Source organism: Bombus huntii, chromosome 6 (assembly GCF_024542735.1).
Source record: "Bombus huntii isolate Logan2020A chromosome 6, iyBomHunt1.1, whole genome shotgun sequence".
In the NCBI taxonomy this organism is placed as follows: domain Eukaryota; kingdom Metazoa; phylum Arthropoda; class Insecta; order Hymenoptera; family Apidae; genus Bombus; species Bombus huntii.
Window position 1 is genome coordinate 16,691,433 of NC_066243.1, and position 20,418 is coordinate 16,711,850.

The following is a 20,418-nucleotide window of genomic DNA, read 5'->3' on the forward strand; positions in this document are numbered from 1 at the left end:
TATAATTATTAAAGTGAAGGACAATGTTTTACCATTTGTTGTTATAACACAGTGATAAATATTTCGATAATCAAATCACTAATCTAATCTTTTACAATGATCGAGTAAAAAGTAAATAGAAACGAGAAAATGAATAAAGGAAATGAGCGCAGGAAGGATTCAAATAAGAAAATTACAAAAATTGTACATCACCCCTTCGTAACCCGTAAGAGATCTTCGCTCTCTTTATCTACAAAGTAAATTTACGACGATGTCATTAATAAAAAAAAAAAAAAAAGATATATGTATATATACATACTCGAAGATCAAAATATTGAAGGAAAAAGATATATAAATCGATTACAACGAATTAATGCTCCTTGTAGTAACAAGGATATAAGAACAAATGTTGATGGAACGCCGATGGTTTAGGAATTCCAAAAGGGCCAAGGAGAAAGAAAGAGGAATTGAATATTACTAAAGATGCGCTGCGCGAGACCGGTATTAAAGAACAATATATGTAGTTGCCTTCAAAGAATGGTGTCAATTTCCTTTTATAATATCTACCCGAACTCGCTTAACTGGTTCATTTATAGTTGGATTTAAGAAGACTCTCTCGGGAACCATTCTGCATAATTTTATCGTACCATTCTTAGTTCTCAGTCTCTTTTGCATCGGTAACTAATACTTGCGTAAACCGATAGAAAACGCACATTAAAAAGAATAAAATTATCAATCACGGATTCAATCGGTATTTTTCGAACGAAATCGTAATCTACGGATTAGTACTGATTTCCCACGTTGCTATTCGGAATCGATTTTATGGATACCTCTGCAAAATCGACTCGTTTTCGTACTCCAACTTCGTTCATTCATACTCTATTGTGTGTTCAATGCGACAGAAACATGGACACATTAAAAAGTACAACATATTTGGGGAACGTTTACCCACGCAACACACGCTGTAATACCGATAATCGTTATTTGTTTCCATATGGTAAACATTTACGTATATTATTATATGTTTTGTGTCTGTATATGTAAGTCTACGCCTGTGTGTTTAGGGTAAGCGCGCGTATTTTACATACACTTAAAAGTATCCATGCATACGAGACGAAGAATATGTCGAGTTCATTCTACCGAGACAGGTAGATTAGGACCTAATGGAATGGACCGAACCAGAGGCGGATGGTGGATTTCTAAGGATTTCAACCGACTATGTAACAATAGAAACAGAGTAAAAAAGAAACGAAAGCGAACAAATATTTAACGTTTATTTATTTTTAATATTGTAAAAAAGAATGATTGGTTTTAACATAGAAACAAATGGAATTTCGTTTATTCGATCGGCGAAAATTAGGAATTGTTACTTAGAATTTAACTAAGATACAAAACGGACTTGCCATAATTCTCAAATAATTAGAAGTACTTGATTCATACATATATACATGTTAATCCGCCCCTGGACCGAACGTATCCGTTGCATTTGGACGCGATCGATTTATCGTTATCGTTATCGTTTGACTCTTCCCATTTTTAAAATGGCAACGTTCGTCCCTTTTATCAAGGTTTCGTTTGAGCCGATCACAGACCGTTACACGTCTTTGTGATCTGCCGTTTGAATACGTCACCCCGAGATACCAAAAGAAACATGTTGTTTGATAAGTTGTGATGGTTGATGGTATAGGGTCACTATATAGGTGATCGATCAAGATCTATAATGGAGCTTTTATCCGTTAAGGAACAAACGGAAAAAAATTCATTCCGCCAACTTCGCATTTTTCTTTGCATTAACCGAATTCATAGATAATGCTCTGCTTAGAAGAAATTCTGTAAAGTTATTAATATAAATTTGCAAAATAGCAGGATATAACGAATTATCCTCGAACTCTATCGACAAATTTCACGAGATCGATCATGCCGACAAAAAAAGCTGATTATATATATATAATATATATACATGCATACACTCACGCACATACATATATACAAATGAGTATAGATGCTTGCGTACTTGCGTATGTATGTTAAAATTAAGGAGAATATGATTTTTTTTTACACGCGTACACATAATTTGTTCTCGTTTTCTTTTTTTTCCTTTCGTTTATCATGACATTAGTAATCGAGTTTCCGGTAAATATCTGTTGTATATATATTATTGTGTATAATATATGTATATATATTATAACATATATACGGAAGAGAGGGGAAGAAAGAAAGATAGAAGAGAGGAGAGGAAATGGAGGAGGCGGAGCATAACGAGAGAAAGAGAATCACAGCTTGTGAGAATTATTGTAGTTAAAAATCAGGACAGAAGAAATATCGAGAGAAATTTCTTAAGAGGTAGTCACGTATCGATTGGCTGTTTAAGAAATCAAAATCAAGCGTCCCCTTCCTTCTCAGATATTCACGCGTTAGCAACGGACGGTCATGGCGTACGATGGATAAAAATGCATTCTTAAAGTTATGTGCTTCACTCACCTCGATAATACAGCAACTATGATAAGGACAAAAATTCGAATTTTGAAAAAATATTTAAAAGCAAAAGAGTCGTTTTAAACGTGTCAATTATAAACCATACACACACGGGTACGCGTACACATAAAAAAGATGGAATAGAAAACAGGAAACGAATATGCACACAAAATGTAGTATTTTGTACTCGCGTGCACGCGTGTGTATGCATAAGACTTTTTCGTGTACTACTAACGTGCAATATGTAAAAAGTATTAAATGTAAAAATTAAGTCACCACTGATGTGTTGGAACTTAATAACTTAATGTATTTTTACTCTCCTTTCTCCTCCTGCGTTCTTCCCTTCGTATAATAATATCGTACTTGCTAGACAATGTGAAATTTAATTTAATGACAACTGGATATAATGTAATTAGATTCATGCGTGCTTTTTTCCTTTCACTTCGTTTCTTCTCGAATCTCTGTTTCGTTTAGCGATACTTTAGATGGTAAATAGTGAGCAGATTTGGGAGTAGTGACAGTGTTTCGTGGCTGTTTCTCGCATCCCGCGTCTCATCTGAACAGCGATATCGATACAGGTTTCTGTTTCTACATACCCGTCAAAGACTAGTTTATTCAACATTTTACCTCCATCGGTCACGATTTCGACAGCATCATTTACACCCCGTAATCTACTAGCGATTACCTCTTTCTCTCTTATAACGTTACATATAACATTTTTGTTCTCTTCTATACTCTTCGATACTATCTTTTATACTACCTTATCGTTGTACGATGAGACAGCGTTTGCGAAATTCTCTCTGTCCTTTCCTCTGTTCATCCACAATTTGTTTTCTCCCGTTCTTCCACACAAACACGAGTCAATAACGCTTCCCTCGGATAAACTTGTTGTCAAGAGATCGAGTAACTCTCACGACTCGACCGCTTCCTTTCGTTAAGGGCCGCGCGAGGCGTGGTTACGCAATATCCTACGTTAATTTCGCATAAATTCGCTAATTTTTTCCTTGGCCTTTTGTTATCTTCTTTTCGTTTCTCTCTCTCTCTCTCTCTCCCTCCCCTTTCTCTCCATCCCCCCTCCCCCTTCTGTCGTAGATCGACACTCCTTTTGAAATTGAATACTCAAATTCAAAACTTTTGACGAGTGGCAATAGCGAGTATATTCAGCGACCGGCACGTGAATCGATCCTTTAGGAAAGGATACGGTCGAGAACGAGATTCTCTCGTGTTCGAGCTTTCGAATCGGGCGTAACAGCTGTGGCGGTGGCATTGGCAGCAGTGTGCGGTCGCGTTAGAACAAAGAGGTCGTGACTTTCGAGGAGGAGATTAAAAAAATAAGGATGCGGAAAAAAGGCGACGTTGCCCTTGCGAATGTGTAATTGAAGAAAGGTGGAAGGAAGTAAGGACGTAAAGAAGAAAGGCAGGAAAGATGAAGAAAAGGATGGAAGAGAGAAAGGATGGGAGGCATAGAGGGCGACATAGAGGGGAAACCCGAAGAGGGATAAGACAGAATAATAAAACGAGGAGTAAGAGCGATAGGATAGTAAAACAGACAAGATAACGAAGATTGTTAAACGGAATGAGAAAAGAATAAAAATGACAGGGAAGGAGGGACAGGGCAGCGAGGTACGCGAAGGACGAAAGGACAGGCGAATGAATAAATCGATCTCGGGTGGATGGATGGGTGAGCACTTCAAGGGACGGGGGGACGATAGAGAATAGGATGTTCTTATTAGGTTAGAAAGGACTTAAGCTTAGGAAGGTTAGTTATCTCCACCCTCCTGTGCTTCGTCCGCATCGCCCTGCGTGTCACTGGTCCAAAGAGTGAGGTTGTCGCGTAAAAGCTGCATAATTAGCGTGGAATCTTTGTAGCTGTCCTCGTTAAGTGTGTCCAGTTCTGCGATCGCATCATCGAACGCCTAAAACATTTATGCAAACGTTAAACTGGATAAAACGTACATTCCGCGTTCATTTCAATTTACACACACGATTTTATTCAGCAATCGCGCCAAAACTACAGGAACCGCATTCTTTCAATCACGCGAGATCACACATTCGTGCAAAGCATTAACCAATTTCTATTAGAGATAGAAAATGTTACGAACATATACGTATTAAATGCGTATGATGCGGAATGGTTACCGGATACAGTGGAGACTAATTACAGCAATGATCACACCAAATATCGAAGGAGCTTCTTTCTTTCTGTTGTTTTTTTTATGGGTTAGTATGCACTCAGTAACATAGCATTTACCGCACAGTACCACGACACACTGATGTCAATTGTAAATTATATAAAGTACGTTTATTTGTTTAACCTATGATAGTCATCCAACCAAGCATCAAACTGTCGATTATCCCTAACCTGTTTGGCAAGATGACAGGCTCTAGCCGGAGAATTAATAATTTCGTAATAAAAAACGGAGAAGTTGAGTGCAAGACCGAGCCTGATGGGATGCGTAGGCTGCATTTTTGATTTTGCTATGTCAAACGCTTCTTGATACGCTTTCTGTGAATCCTCGACTACCGCTGCAATGCAAACCGAGAAATCTAAATTATAACTTTCATAAATTTCGAGATAGCGCATAACCTCTGTCGAGGTACATTTGTATAAGTGTATGTGCGTGTGTGTATGTGTGTGTGTGCACGTCGGAATCGGAAGGAATAAAAAATAGGGAGAAGGAACCAATGGAGCGACTATCCAACCCCTGTGCGCAACTAAGTTTCTCGGGTTAAATATTCATACACGAGTTCGATCACGAAGCTTAGAATACACGCCGACAAGTTGTAAAAGTAAAAGCGTCTTCCCATCGAAAGATAAAGTAAAATCATATTTTTGCCTCCACTGCATCACCACCGCCGTCGTCTTTCCTATTGCAACTTTCCACGATTGCTGTGAACACTACCGACATCATCCTCGTTTTTATAAATTATACCTGTTTGGCCAGCTGGCAGGCCTTGTCTGGTGAGTTGATGATCTCGTAATAAAAAACGGAGAAGTTGAGAGCAAGACCGAGCCTGATGGGATGCGTAGGCTGCATTTTTGACTTTGCTATGTCAAACGCTTCTTGGTACGCTTTCTGTGAATCCTCGACTACCGCTGTAATGCAAACCGGGAAATCCATATTACAATTTCTACAAACGTATACATAGAGCGTGACCTCCCTCTATCGCGATATATATGTAAGGGGACCTCGGGATAGGAAGAACGAAGAGGAAACGGGAAAAGAAACGAGCATCCAGCTCGCCTGAATTCTACGCGAACATTTACAGTATTCGTTATGGTGTACGTGAGCGTACTATACGGTTGTGCGAACAAAAAGAAGTCGACCAGAGCTTAGATACACGACAAGTTGGAAAGGTTAAAGTGCCTCTTCCATCACCCCATAAACGATAAAGCGGAATATCATGTTTTTTGCCTCCACTGCATCACCACCATCCTTTCGCATCTTTCCGCGATTGCTGTAAACTCTATTATCGATATGCGTATCAACCCTCGCCTTTGTGAATTATACCTGTTTGGCCAGCTGGCAGGCCTTGTCTGGAGAGTTGAGGATTTCGTAATAGAAAACGGAGAAGTTCAGGGCGAGACCTAGCCTGATCGGGTGGGTAGGCTGCATCTTTGACTTGCTGATTTCGAACGCATCCTGGTATGCCCTCTGACTGTCGTCTACCACGGCTGAATATATTACGTGCAAAATTATCAGCAAAATTTCAATCTTTTCGTAATCGTCGATATTTCGAATTTAACACCGATGGTACCTCGATACATAGTCATCTTTAACGTTTCGCAGATAACGTGACGATGATACCGATACTAATAATAATAATAATATTAATAATAATAATAATAATAGTAATAATGACAACAACATAGATACAGAACGATCTGATACACGCTAACCGACATCAATTTACGAAACTCGTAATTCGACTTGTCCGCGTTTCAAACTAATTTCGAAAGAAACGACACCTCTCTCTCTCTTGTTTCTGTATGTTATTATGTGAATTTAACATCGAATATACACGAGCGAAATGAAACGTAACAGACGTTTTTGTCATTATCGAGAAAAATATACGGCGTTAAATTCCACCAACGTTTTAGGAACGTTTTTCTGTTCAGGTGTAACGCGTTATACACAGATATTCCGACATAGGACGAGCGTCATGGAATTTTTCAAATCCACTTAAATCTAAGAATATATCAGAGAGTAGTTTCAACGAAGAACACCTGCCGTTGCAGCTGTGCTTCCTTTTTTCTTTTTTTTTTTTTTTTTTTTTTTTTTTTTTTTTTTTTTTTTTTTTTGAAGTACAACTACGAAGACGGTCACAGGTACGAGAGCATTGTGCGACACCTTTCTATTCGAAGAAAGACGTATATCGATTCTCTCGTACGAATTCAATGTCAGATTACAGACAGTGTATCTTCGATAGTGCAATTACTTTCAAATTACCATGTATCTCAAAGAAACTTTGTAACGCGAGAAAGAAGAAAAAAGAAAAAAGAAAAAAAAGAAAAAACAAAATCTTACGTCGTATTAACGCTTTAGAAGAGCGTCGATGAAAAATCAACTTCGACTAACAGTGATTATTAATCGGAATCGGTAAAGTTGTAGTTGTATAGCTGTTAGTAATTTATCGCATTACCAGATACATACCATTTCTGGTTTCTCCGGTAGCGACTTCTGCGAGATACCTGTAGTAGTCGCCCTTCATCTTGAGGTAGAATACTTTACTCTCGGCATTACTAGCCTTAGGGATCAGGTACTTATCAAGGAGTCCCTGCAATGTTGACAGTGCGATCAATTTTTACATATTTTCCCCTCTATTTAAATATTTACATCGATTTTTCTGTCTATTTATAGGTGATGTCGCACAAAAATGAAAATCTCCGTTTCCATCGTATATACGCGAGTATACGACGAATATGCCAGTGAGTATTGGGAAACATTCCGGTGCTTTCCGTTTTCCAAACGCTCGTCGCTATAGTGGCTTGAAATATTAAACGCGTTTATGTAAATTTGTTTCGAATATTTGAACACGTCGCATCAAGCTAATCGCTATTAAAGCAAATTCAATTGCGATAAAGAAAGATGTTCTCGCGATTACTGGAACAAGTTTTGTCACGCTCGTTGGACGACGAGAAAAGATCGCAAGACGAGCTATTGGACAAGGAGCCGAGCCGGTGGTAATCAAGCCACGTGAAATCCAAACCGATGAGCGATCTTTGCTTTTGCCAGCCATGGAATACGCAGACGCGACAGAAAGGATCGTTCACCGATGTAAGACGATCCATTTATAAACACCAAAAGCCAGCTACTGCTCCGTGGACGTGTTAAATCTACCATATCAGAATGTTCCGACCAGAATAATGCACGTATCGTAGTTGGTCGTGTGCGTCTCATCCACTTAAGAAGGAAATACGCAAACATTTCCCATTTATGTGAATTTCGTTATTCGTCAAATCGAAATTGCATAATAATAATTCGTAATAAAATGTGTAAAAGAGAAGAGAAAAAGGAGGGAATTCTTACCAATACGTCATAACAGATTTCACGCAGCTCCTTCTCAACCTTTTCCCTATATTCCTTGGCCATCTGCTGTTTGCGCTCAGAACCTTCGGTTTTCTGCTCGATGGAGGAGATGACTCGCCACGAGCTACGTCTTGCACCAACGACATTCTTGTACGCTACCGACAACAAGTTCCTTTCCTCGTTCGATAACTCGACTCCTGTTTCGGTGACTGCCTTCATCGCGGCTGCCATATCATCGTACCTTTCTGCCTGCTCGGCGAGCTTTGCACGCTGAACCAATTCCTCCTTATCGACGGACATTGTGTCGGCTAGAAAACAAAAATCTCGATATACAGAGCTAAACAAACAACGAGGGAATTCAGTCAGGCGTAATTGAAAGGACGAAGAAAACATTACTGAAAAGGAAAAGAGAAGAGAAGAGAAGAGGAGAGGAGAGGAGAGGAGGTGTGTACATAACGTACATCGACACAGGCGTAACGGTACAACACAGTTGGATTAACTCGCGGCTTCAATGTCGCTGAGTTCCTTTTCTCATCTATCCGGGAGTCGCTGGTACGCGCGTGAGAATAGATTTCACCGACGCGTTTAGAACACAGAGTATGACGTACTCGGGCCGTGCGCGCGTGTGCTTCAACCTAACTGGCCTCGTTCGCACATAGTGTCGCGAGTATTTTCTTCCTTCTTCTTCGAAAAGAAATAGGGAATTTCTTCTTCGAAGCTACGGATGAGCAGATGTTTCGAAAACGCAGTTACATTCTCCTTTTATTCGGTTTGGTAACGGTCATTGACAATGGATTTACCCGAAAGAGAAATTCGGTCTTTCTCAGCCTTGACCATGAACGTCACGTGCACCTTTAGCTCTACACCAAACATTTTTACTTTCTAAATCAAATCGATAGGAATATAATGGATTTCACTGTTTGATAAAAATCTACGTTTCTCTTGCGATCAACGACCAATTCAATCGATTTAATGCATAAAACTATTTCACGTTGAAAACTTGAACTTTTAATTAATTTTTCGCTATTTCCAACCATTTTTATCCAATAATATCCATAATAATTATAATACTCTCTTATCACGATTCGTGTCTAGAAATTATGCACTCAACTAACAAATTTTTTCCAATGGAATGATGTTATCGCGTGATTATTCCTACCGATTATGTTCAAAACGACACAAGCTGCTGCAAACGTTCCTTTTCCTGTTTCTATTAATACCGGTAGATTTTTATGTTCATTCGATCGATTTTTATCCGTTACATTTTTAAGCAGGATAGAAGCGAGTATAACGATTGTGAAATCTTCCATAAAATGATCGATCGATAAGGATCGCGCATAAATGGAAAGAATAAAACTTCAACGACATCTTTACTAACGTGGATATAATCGCATGGTAACGATGAGTCACTGCATCGGACCGCGTTACAACGCCAAACCGTAGTAGGCACACATCTAAACATCTCGACTCCTTTTAACACGTTCTACGACCGTTCGTCGACCGTGCGCGCGCACGCGCACCCGAGATCTTCGGTTTCGTATTTGTACGCGTTTTACCCTACATTCTCGATCTCAACGATCGTTAAGAACATCGATTCATAGATAGAATCAGCGAAAATCATCGACCACGATCAACAGTAACTAGAAAGAATCCATAATATCGGCACGGAGCTTTTATATCAGCTATATCGCATATGGCGCCTGATTCTCCCCCAATGAGTCACGGCGGCAAGGAACATCGTTGTGACGCGACGTAACAGGCAAATCTATATACTTCTCACGCGTACGCGTCGATTACAACTGCATCCAAGAATGAAAGTAATGAATCGCGGATTATACCGGAAACGATACCACCATTTCTCTACGCGTTCCCCTACCGATGTTTAACGACGTTCCCATTTGACTTCAAGCAGAGTCGTTTTCTACTCCCATTCGTATCGATCATCCTCCTTTCTTTCTCGTGCACACAAATAACGCGCAAACTCCGTTCGATTCACGTTTTAAGATTCCAGACGGCTCGAAAAAATCAATTAGCAAAGTAATTTCGAATACGACGATCTATCTCTATACATACGATAAATACGGATTAATCCATCACTTATCGCGATAATAGCAGTAAAAAATTTGGAATTTGCTACAAGAAAATAAAACACGCTGTTCTTATTACCCTACTTCTAATCATAAGCTGAAACGCTGCTATAACATCGATCATTGGTATTCAAAGTAAGTAATTTTAAAAGCTGGAACATGATCGATTTCGTGTATGTGCGATATATGGTAAGTCTTTGTTATTAATTCCTCGAGCGAAATGCATTCTGTGCTACTTAAAGGGGTAACGAACAACGGTGTTTTACGTATCAATCAGTAAACATTTACATCATTGTCATAAAGCAACCATGAAGCAGCTCCTCCCTCCAAACGATTATTCGCAAAGCGGCGCACGCGTATTTTTCATAATTTGCGCATACCCAATTTACGAGTGCGATTCAACGTTGAAAAACAGATGAGCAGTTTTTCGAAACTTGTTTTCTTTTAGTGCGCCTTATCACGCTGGTAAATATAACGACGATGCAAGTTACACGTAGAAACTGCGTATGAATCGTTATTGTCGCGATCGCCGTTCACATCCATTCATCTAATAGGACTGTTGGGACACGAGAACATTATGTCACCAGAAAAACTACCGTTTTTCTGTAAAAATGTGTATACGGCAATGAAAATTAGACTAAAATTTCTTGTTCGCGTGCTTCCGGTTCGTGGTATTTACTATGAACTATTATAAATCGGATTGGAACATTGCACCATGCAAAAAGATATTCAAGAATACGTTGGCTCACACGACGTTCAAGAAAAACGATTAATCGTAAATCTTATTACAAGATATACATTCATCGAGCATCGTTTTTCACGTTAATGTGCAAATAGTCGATAAAATTATGTACGGCGTAAGTAATCACAAGCTGGATTAGTAATCAAATCAAGATTCGATTGAGCATCTCGGAGAAAACATATATCCATGAATCGATATTACAAACTGAATGATACTAAAATGGCAAATTGCGAATCGAACGAGTTAATTTCTTCGAAATTTCGTATCATTTCGTATGGTTGTTATCATTGGTCGATTATTCGACAAGTAGCACGATCCGCGTGACGGTAGATAGACGGAAGGTCAAGCAGCCAAATTCTTCTTCGAAGAAACCCGGACGGAAATATTAAACCGGTAGGTGTATTCGACGTCCTATATTTAATCGCGCGCAATCACCTGGCTTTAGGTTAGCAGAGACTCGGCGACACTGTTGCCGGATCTACACGAGAACTAATGAGAAATCCCACGTTGCCAGTGAAATATTTCCGGCGCAAATTTTTCAACCGGATCGCGAATGAAACGTGACGAAATACATACAACTGTTTGTTCGAACTAACCGATATAAATTCTACGTCTACTTCTCTTGGCCAAACCTACTTCGATAAACGATACGAGCGATTAACGCGAAATACATATTTCGTGCTTCTTTTACAATTTCTTCATACCCTTATCTTTCTTCTTTCAAATGCCATAACGATTCTTACAATTCATCTCGTATTAACTTTGCATTTGGTCCTAAATAGGTCCCCATTGGCCGACCCCATCCATTACCTACCACGACTAATCCCACATTGCATTAAAAATCTCGAAAATGAAATAACTTATATGATATGATCACCAAAAAGCGATAATTTCAGTCACTGAGATGAATACTAGTGAAGATGTCGCACGGATCGAAAAACGTGACATCTCTGTCACGTTGATAAAAATACGAATTTTATCGGCCGATTCTCATTTATCTATGTCTATCTATATCTCGTTATATTACGCGTTATATTCTGTACGATAAATTACGATTCTGTTAACGTACATTATGCTTACTTTAAATCGTTATTTTTCGCATTTAAACACATTAGCCAAAATTGATAAACTAAAGAAACAAGAGGAAACGAGGAGGTTTCATAAAATTTTACCAGTTGCCACACGAATACGTTTCAAGAGGTAGAAAAAGACATTCAATTTAGACACGCAAAGTGGTAGCTTCCGTGGGAGGTGAGGAGCAAAACTGACGCTGTCAGGCCGAAGGTCAAACGCGCGAAACGCTTTGAAATAAAAAAAATTGTGTACATTTATCATGAATGATTTGAGGTTATGCTCGACGTAGTCGCGTATCTCAGCCGAAGAGGGAGCAGTCACACGGAGCGCCACGGCGCTACTTTCACGAAGCGAGAGCGAAATTCCTTGTCTACGCTCTCTCCCTCTGTCTTTCTCTCTCTCTCTCTCTCCTTAGTTAACACGCCCCGTCCTCGAAGCGTTCACAACCGCTTCATGTCGCGATATGGACTTGAACAAGCCGAGGACAAAGAAACCAACAACGGGAACACCTTGCTTCCGGCGAAAAACGAATCGGCGTCATTGCGGAGACCGCGCCGATTCACTTCGATTCTACTGCGTCGCAGTATTATACCGCAGAGATCGATAACCGATTCACTCTCCTTGACTCGTTAGTTTAATCGTAGGAAAACGCGACACAAAGCGAAATTTCCAGCACATTCTCGAAATACTAATACGGCCTGCAAAAAGGAGGTTCGAATAAAGGAGATACGGAAGCAATCACTTGTACCTTGGCATGCATGGCAAAGAACGAAGTCAAACGAAAAAGATAAAAAAAACTAAATAGGTAGAAAATAATTAGAGATTTAAATAAATCGAGAGAGAAACTCGAAAGATAGAGCAGAAAAGTAAATGCGAGACATAGACTTATAGAAAAGAAGCAGAGCAACGAATCGTCGCAGTCTTACCTATATTTAAAGTCTTTTGTACAATAAATACTTAAATAAATATACGATCAGCGTATTCCGTAGTTTCGCGTAAAATCGGGAGGGGGGCCGAAAACTGACTAGACTCTCGGTACTGCTAGTTCTTTTTTGTTCAGGGGGGTAAAGAGCGAGAGCGTATTACGCGGAGAAACTACGCCGGGTCTTTTTCCTCAGTCACTCAGTTACGGTACCACACATCCCTCAGTGACCACTCCCGCACGACTGAGCCGGCAACGCTGCTCGTGGTGGGGACTCGGCGCGCCTCGTGCCCGGACTCGTCCGCATTCGGTTTTACTCGTCCTAGGTCGGTTTCCCTCGGTTTCCTTCGTGACCGAGCCGAAGTATTGATCGGTTCGCCCAGCATGGCCGGCTTGAAAGGTTGGGTGGGGCAGTGGCGCACGGTTGTCCCTGTCCCGGGACGCCAGCCATGGAATACGATGCGTAGCGTCGTATTGCGCTGCGCTACGCGTTATATATTCTGCATATATACTTTCAATATCTCTTTCGCATGCATTCTATATCATTGCTCTTTCTTTTTTCATTCCTTTCCCTTCCCTTCTCCTCTCTTCTCTTCTCTTCTCTTCTCTTGTAGTTTCTTTTCTTTCTTCCTGCCTCATATCCCTTCAAACTTGTTTTCTCGAATTAAATCAATCGGATAGGTACATCCTTTTCTCCATCGCTTTTTACGTCAAGTCCACTTCTCTCATACTTTTTATTTTTCGTTAATTACGCTGTATAAGTTACCAAAATGTTATTTTCCATGGTTGTTTCGAATCAGTGAAAAATTGAAATCGTGAAAAGTCGTAATAATTTTTTATCGATTTGTTATATATGTACATATATATTTTCACGTATATATTAACGTTTCACACGTTTATTTGTATGCATAATTAATTGCATTTATATAATTATTACGATACTTTTAGAAAAAACACTTCGAAAAGATTCGAATGACGAAACCATTTTCCATTTTAATAAAAATGTATGCGAACATTGAAAATTGAACTTGCGCGTAAAATCAAATCCTCAACGTGACGCGAAAACACGTGTATCATCACGTGATACGCAGTTCTTGCCGGCGAATCATTTTGAAAATATACGATGTATCAAATAAACATCCAAAGATATCGATTGATTTCTATTTTCATTTTAAATGAAACTACTTTTCGTCGTATGGTTCGCCAACTCGTAGCCTAAGTACGTAAACGTAAAATCAATTGCAGTACGTATTAAACGGTAAAACGGCATTCCGCAAAATCTTTTGGCCTCGAGGTTCGCTCTTTTCAATAATTTCTGAATTTTCATACAGATTCACGTCACGAACGCAGGTGCATATATTTTGATTTTTTTCCGGTAAATCTACAATATATGAGGTGAAAAAAGAGGGAGAGAGAAGGAGAAGACAAGCAGGAAAAAAGACAAATTAAAAATAGGAATGCATTTGGTTCGATAAGGAAAAAAAGACAAATGTGGACGATTCGTATCAACGAGAATACGAGTATAGAAAAAGTGGTAATTATGTAGAATACAATGGTTGTATCGAGAAGACGCGTACAAGAAGAGGTAGGTAGTTTTCGTCTCCTTTACTCTTTAGCTGGTTGGCGAAGCTAAAATGAAATATTGATCTGCGGAGGCGCGCGCAACCCCTGCAACCGACCCGCCCTTCTGCCTTGGCCACCATTTTCCATTGCTCACCCCCACCTCTGCTAATGCCGTTTTGCCATTCTTTGCCGAATCTTGTAGAAATAGGGTATTTATTTCGACCAATTGTTTCTGAGAAATTTTTTGGTAAAAGAAACAGATAAACCGATAATATAGTTCGTGGCTGAATCATTCAACCGTGCATTAAATCGTAATGCTTCTTTGTCCTAAGCGTTGTACCGTTTTTCATAGTTCTTTTACAACGAAGCAACCTCTGGCTTCCATTTCGCGATCATCATACACTTGTAGGAACAATCTTCCTATCCTTTAATTAAGACAACGTAACCTTGAGCTGCTTGCGATCCTTTAAACTCTTCTCTTTCAAACGATCAAACTTTCGACATTTGAAAGCTATGCGATCAGACATCACTAGCTGTCGTTTAGCATCTAACATTGTTATTCGCACTTTCACTGGCCATAACAGGCAGTCCAAATACCTATCATAAACCAATCGAAAGCAGAGTAGCATCAAGCTAATTGTCTTCGGCAATCCTTAAAATGAGTCGCCTTTGACATGCTTGCTCTTACACATTGACGATGACCAAACAAACGAGTCGCAACGAGTCGATCGATAGTAATCGAGAAAATAAGAGACAAGTTCAAGCGTTACGTTTTCGTTTGATTCTTTCGTCGATTTATCATTGCTTGTTATTAGTGGTAGGTAGCGTATCGATACCACTGAATTTAACGTTTGAACGTTTCATACGAAACGACAGGTAATTCGATGGCAAACAATAAAGTAAAATAGTAGCTCCGCATGCACAACGTAAGTACGTTGATACAAACATGAGTAATAAAAACTCAGTAGCAAATACGAAGGAATTCTTCTAATTTCGAATCCATAGCGGTAAGACGTTGAGAAGTAGCGAAGTAATTTAGTTACTGTCATTACGACTCTATCGATATCACTCTTCGTACAGTGCGAAACAACAAGAGATTAGATTTCACGCTTTCGATTCGTACGGCACGAAGTATGTAATATTCCGATAAACACGTTAGATTCGAAAGGACATTATAGAATAATACGATATGCGATAAGCGTGAAATAAATTGCATCATAGACTGTGCAGTAGAGCGAGCGAACGTGGGTATGGTTGACAACCGTTGGAAGATCGGGTGAAATAAGTTGCGACGGACTGCGCATCAAGGTGCGTATAGCGATGCACGGTGTTACGTGAAGCACAGTGCGTGTCAAACGTTTAAGAGCGCGCGATATTACCGAAGAGAGCAAGTCGTTCGACGAGCGTCATGCGAGCGCGGTAACTGCAAGAACTTCGCAATTTTCGATTTCCAGATGACAAACCAGCTTATTCACGAGTGACTTCTTTTAGATTAAATTCAGCCGAAATTTGTAAGAGGGATACGGTTAAACGATATCGCTGCTTTTTCTCTGTTCCGCGTTTGCAGACGGGCAAATATTTGACGCAGAAACGAGCGGTTTTTCGCAGCACGTCGGTAGCAACCGATAAGGCAAAAGAGCTCGTTTGATCGTCGGTCGGCCATGAACGAGTTTCTCGTTTCACGCGAAGAACCAACTTGAATACGCCTTTTCGAGAATAGATGATCGATATAAACGTATCGAATGAAACGAAGAAAAAAGAGAGAAGTGCAGGCCCATCGAGGATAGAGGAAGCGTAACTGTTACGACACTGACCTTGTACAGGTGGACCGGCTTAAAACTGTCCTCGTATTTTTCAAGCTTCGTCGTGCCTAACGAAATTCTCCATTACCTCGTCGCATCGTCGAGGCACCGGGCGTAGTCGCCAGACTCGAGGATATTTCGTTATTGATTTTCAATAGTATATGCACCATGCTATTTTTATTGCTGTGTTCTACAAGATTTGATAATATATCGAGAAACCAACGAGTAGGAACGATGAGCGAGCAAAGTGCGAGTTATAGGTACGCGAGAAAGCGTAAGAAACATTTGTATTTACGACGCAATGCAAATAAAACGATGGTAGTGGAGAGCCGTGTCAACGCGCCAGACATCGGCAACCAGTTTCCGATTGAAATGCGTATAAAGGGCGAGCTTTTGCGAACCATCAACAACGCGTACTACAGGTGGTAGAGCGTACGGATAACGTGTAGGCGTGATATTTCAGCTGCTTCTATATTTTTTCGACTCTCATCTCCAACCAGGTGTATCTCTGCTCCCTTCGAACAAGTTCAACTCGATGATTTCCACCATCTATTCGACGAAATCTACATTCTCCGTTGCTTCTTCCTTGACCATCTTGCTGTTATTCCCATGACTTACGTTTAACCTTACAATTAAGGGAAAACGAAAAGAAGGAAGAAAAGGGTGAACCATGTGAAAAACTCGTGCTTATTTAACACGCTGTTATTGCCAGTGTTCGAATGGCTAACTCGGGCAACAGACGTAGCAAGTGCGTGCTTGTACCGCTGCCATTCACTCGTCTTCTAATACACGCGTCTTCCGTTACGCTCGATATTTTCATTCACCTACGACGAAATCTTATGCCAACTTGAGTTCATCGAGCACACCAACGAGGTGGGGGAAAGGTTGACTGCAACGGGTCAGACTTCTTTCGACTTTTATGCTACTCTACTACTAGCTTCTTCTAGTTTCACGTTCGACCACACACACACACGTACACGCGCACGCGCGCGTCCGCACGCAAAAGTTGTCGATAAAAGGGATAAAATCGCAAACGCTCCTGCCGCATTACGATTTATACAAACCGAATAGTTTCCGTACCAAAACGATCCGCCTCGACAAATCGATCACTAGATTTATGATTCAGATCCTATCAACTAGATCCTATCAAACGTACGAAAAGTTATCGAACCGGACACGTTACTCGTCTCAGACTATCAGCAAAAATCAGATCCGATTATTCTTGAAAAAATCGAGCAAAAAACATCGTGCGCAATTGGTATTTACGTTAGAGGTGGCGTGCGTACATTCGAAGAAACGAAACACAGCGCCAGCTATACAGGATGAACTCGCGCGAGTTTCTGCGTCAGCCGTCTTGGAATAGCGAATGATGTCAAGCTCGCTGCTTCGATTCGGTTCAGCTCGTTCGTTCACGAGTTGGCCGAATACACACGATACTTCGCGATACATTCGCTGAATCGAGAGGATCTTTCGAAACTTTGAAACTCTATAATACCGACTAGTCGAATCGATATATCGACGTTACTGAAACATCATTAGCTACAAGAACAAAAGATAATATGCGACGCTTGCTCGAACGTCTTAGACTCGGGCAACCAATTTGGAGACGTTTGAAAACATGGTAACGTAGGAACGATACGAAAAAGCGAATAGTGCAAACTGCTGCAAGCACACCTATGCTAATAAAAAACCTCTACGATTATATCTTCTTATCGTCAATAACTCGTAAATAACGTCGATATTTTGCGGAAGGATGCTTAACATAAACAATTACGTAAAAATATTTCCGAATGAATAAACAAGCGTGTCACTCGAATAAAACTAATAATTTCATCGAAAGTCTGTCTAGTTGATTCTTTTTAAACAAAAGAAAACACCACTCGATTTAGTCGTTAGCAGTAAAGAGAATGTAGAAAGGTTCAGATGCGATCACTCGTCAAAATGGCAATACGATCGTGAACAACGATTAAAGAGACACGCGACGTTCTTGTCGTATCCAAGATACCTTATTAATCGGTAAAATTCAATTTCCGACCGTACACGATACTCGTACCATACACACTTCCACAAATTTCGATCGCAGCCACAAAGTGTTATACCTATGGTCCGTCCATGGAACCATAAAATCGATAGCTGACTACCCGTTCGATAACGCGTTTAATTACCGTTTTCTCTCATTGACAGTTGTCCTTGATATATAACACTACATGTAACAACACGACCACCGAGACTTTCTTCAACCTCTAACAAGCAAGAACTTGTTTGTTTTTAACCGACTAGTTTTAGCCGTTTAGTTTATAGCGTCACGTTAAAAGAACGAACAATGGTAGATAAGGGTAGCGTTCAGCAAGAACAACCCCCTGCTACTGCTCGGTCAAATTCTTGAGCATACCGATCAACAACTCGAGACCGCACGCATACTCGCCAATTTATTATTACTTATAAACTTAGCGCGACAACTATCATTCGAAGCTTTTCTCGCGTTATTTCGGGGTTTTTCATTTCAAATTCGAACTTACAATAGTTGTACGCCAAATTACCGAATTATGGAAAGAAAAAAATAAGAGAAAGGTGGGAATGATGATCGAACGAAGAGACGGTCAGACTGGAAAAAAGAAGGAGTAGAACATTGACATGAATCGATAGAATTACCGTGCCAACGATGTTTACGACTTTTCCAATAAATTTAGAAATGGAATGGAAAACACTTTGAAATAATAAAATGGCAAACTTATGAAACACATCACCTATATGATAACGAGCGAGCCTTAATAAGTAAGCTTACGGGAACGAAAATCTGTCGTCGGTACTATCGTCATCGCCATCGTCATTGTTGACCTTGGCAAAAGCAGTAAACTTTATCTCAATTCGAGTTGTTCGATGACCGAGAAAGAGTAAAAGAAAGATGCGAGAAAGGGAATTCACGGTCCTCCACTACGAACAAATGCCTAAGTACCTTCTACTAAAATTGCCGTTCACCAAAAATGAGAGATAATTCGCTATAATAAACTAATTGAAGAGAGAAGGTAGAGAATGGCGCGTTACTGCGTCCAATCTTTTTCGTGGAAATACTTTACGGAACTGAATGACGTACTACATATTTTGAGAAAAATGGACGATTATGAACTGCGCGCGTGTTATGTCGGTCAATAATGAGACAGTACATAAATTTATACATAACCTAACGCACGGGAACTAAAATCGAATGTTACTATTGATGGATACCTATATTACGTATATGGACTTGGGTGTTTATCAGGCAAGATGTGTCGACGCAATATCGAAAGCACGATGATCGGTTCACCTGTCAAAGGGCGTGTGCTCGGCACAACGCCTTTACGAAGATGGAAAGCGCGTGTCGTGCTTTAACACGATTTCAAGCGGAAGCAGGCCAAATACATATTGTACGCGAGAGAACAAGCTAAATCTACTACGCAATGTATCTCCGATTTCTCCGAACCATATAAGGGATCAAATATTGCAAGCAAATATTAGTTGTAACATCGATCCAACACTTACGCGGTTAGTTGTCATATCAAGAAATTCCTATGTTCGATGAAAACAACTGCCAATACGTTAACTATCGTGTAGGTATACGGTAGAGCGAGATTTGAAACTAATTATTTTTTCGATTCTTTTTAAGCATAAAATGTATAATTTCATCACCAACTATACAACTAAGATGGCGGCAATTATCTTGTTCGTTAGGGCTGTCGCGTCGCGTGCGTCGCATCCGCTGTGAGCGGCAAGTGACTACCTTCAGACCACCTTTTTATCGTACTGGAATCTAACGAACTTTATTAAAATGATAATTCGTTCGATAAACGAAACGATATGATGACGTACATCAAACGAGAACGAGTCGAAATGAACGATTTCGACTACGAAAATGTAATAAAACGACCAAGTTACAAGTTATTTCGAGCAACTTGTGAAAAAGATCAGGCGACTGCATGGCTACGGGGTCTACACGATCCGCGTTCAATTACACTTCGTATTATTTACGGGCGATATTTTAAAAGACATTGCGTGCAATGACCTCTGCTTCACTTGTACACACGCATATAATTACGTTTGAAAAAAGACTCACCTTTAGAGTGTTACAAACGGCCTAGAAAGTCGAGGCTTCGGCGTATTCAACGGCTCCCGTCCACTACGATCTCACAGAGTGCACTGGCGCAACGAGCGGAAGCCGCCATCTTGAACTGCATTCACTTGACGCTTTCCGTCCGTTCGAAATACA

The 20,418-nt window shown here is 40.1% G+C and overlaps 1 protein-coding gene across 5 annotated transcripts; it reads right to left on the reverse strand.

The window, feature by feature from the left end:
• Positions 1–1,240: 1,240 nt before the first annotated feature.
• On the reverse strand, positions 1,241–20,403 carry LOC126866719 (14-3-3 protein zeta). Of its 5 annotated transcripts, none has more exons than XM_050620634.1 (5): positions 20,266–20,403; positions 7,986–8,293; positions 7,110–7,233; positions 5,967–6,130; positions 1,241–4,370 (listed from the first exon to the last, which is right to left on the reverse strand). In XM_050620634.1, exons 2-5 carry the CDS (start codon positions 8,283–8,285, stop codon positions 4,215–4,217), a joined length of 744 nt encoding a protein of 247 aa, XP_050476591.1. In that variant the 5' UTR covers positions 8,286–8,293; positions 20,266–20,403; the 3' UTR covers positions 1,241–4,214. The 5 variants fall into 5 exon arrangements, with proteins under 5 accessions (XP_050476591.1, XP_050476592.1, XP_050476594.1 ...); XM_050620635.1 differs by lacking the exon at positions 20,266–20,403 and adding an exon at positions 19,695–19,838; XM_050620637.1 differs by lacking the exons at positions 5,967–6,130; positions 20,266–20,403 and adding exons at positions 4,817–4,980; positions 12,815–13,072.
• Positions 20,404–20,418: the final 15 nt, after the last annotated feature.